This window comes from Mesitornis unicolor, unplaced genomic scaffold, assembly GCF_000695765.1.
Source record: "Mesitornis unicolor isolate BGI_N332 unplaced genomic scaffold, ASM69576v1 scaffold35204, whole genome shotgun sequence".
In the NCBI taxonomy this organism is placed as follows: domain Eukaryota; kingdom Metazoa; phylum Chordata; class Aves; order Mesitornithiformes; family Mesitornithidae; genus Mesitornis; species Mesitornis unicolor.
The window spans coordinates 841-1,619 of record NW_010182709.1 but is presented as its reverse complement, the minus strand read 5'-3'; the positions used below and the strand labels follow the sequence as shown (position 1 = coordinate 1,619).

The following is a 779-nucleotide window of genomic DNA, read 5'->3' as shown; positions in this document are numbered from 1 at the left end:
GCCTTCGAGCCCCGGCCGGTAAGGACCCCCCAGGCCCCCTCATCCCGTGACTCTGCGGGCAGCAGAGGGGCTGACGTGGCTCCTGCTCCCTCCCCACGCCAGGAAGCCGTGCGGTACCACAACCGGACGGCCGCCCAGAAGAAGATGCTGGACTTTGCCAAGCAGTACTTGCAGGCTGACGATGAGGTACACGATGGCTCCAGCATGGGGTGCAGCCCGGTGCTTTTGGGGGTGCTGGGTGGTGCAGGTGGGTGTCCTGGATACCCTGGGGGAGGGGCCTTCCTCGGGCAGGGGGTTCAAGCCCCAAACCAGCCATGGAGAGGAGGCCATAGCTCAGGGATGAGTCCTCCCTCCTCCTGCCTGTGCCGTGCTGCAGATGGAGGTGGATGGCAGTGAGGGGCCTGGGGCGCGGGACCTGCCCTCCGACGGCGAGTTCGAGGGCGAAGGCGACTATGAAGAGGGCTTCTTCGCAGAGTGGTGGCAGGAGCCCAGGACCAAGGGGGACAAAGCCGATGAAGGTTCCTGATGCAGGGGGTGGTGCAATGGGGTGGGGGGTGGCTGCTGCCCGTACCCTGGTGCCATGGAGACCTCCTCATTTCAGAGACCCTGCAATGAGCCACGTGAAGGGGCGTCCAGCCCCTACAGCGCTGGTTGAGAGTGGCCCTGCGATGCCATCCTGGGGACGCTGGGCTTTGGGCTCCGGCCAGCCACCGCACAGGACCTCCGGCTGGGGGGGAAGGGCTGATCCTGCCTGGTGCACTGTGGCAGGGCTGCCTTTG

At 66.4% G+C, this 779-nt stretch overlaps 1 protein-coding gene across 1 annotated transcript in view; it reads left to right on the top strand.

The window, feature by feature from the left end:
* The window catches only part of LEPREL4 (leprecan-like 4), a gene marked incomplete at its 5' end in the record, with an annotated part of 1,496 nt that extends 970 nt beyond the window's left edge, over window positions 1-526 (top strand). Inside the window, 2 exons of the mRNA XM_010183881.1 lie at window positions 10-186; window positions 377-526. Of these exons, the coding sequence (XP_010182183.1) occupies window positions 10-186; window positions 377-526 (327 nt within the window). The remainder of the gene's footprint in view (window positions 1-9; window positions 187-376) is intronic.
* Between the last annotated feature and the right edge of the window lie 253 nt (window positions 527-779).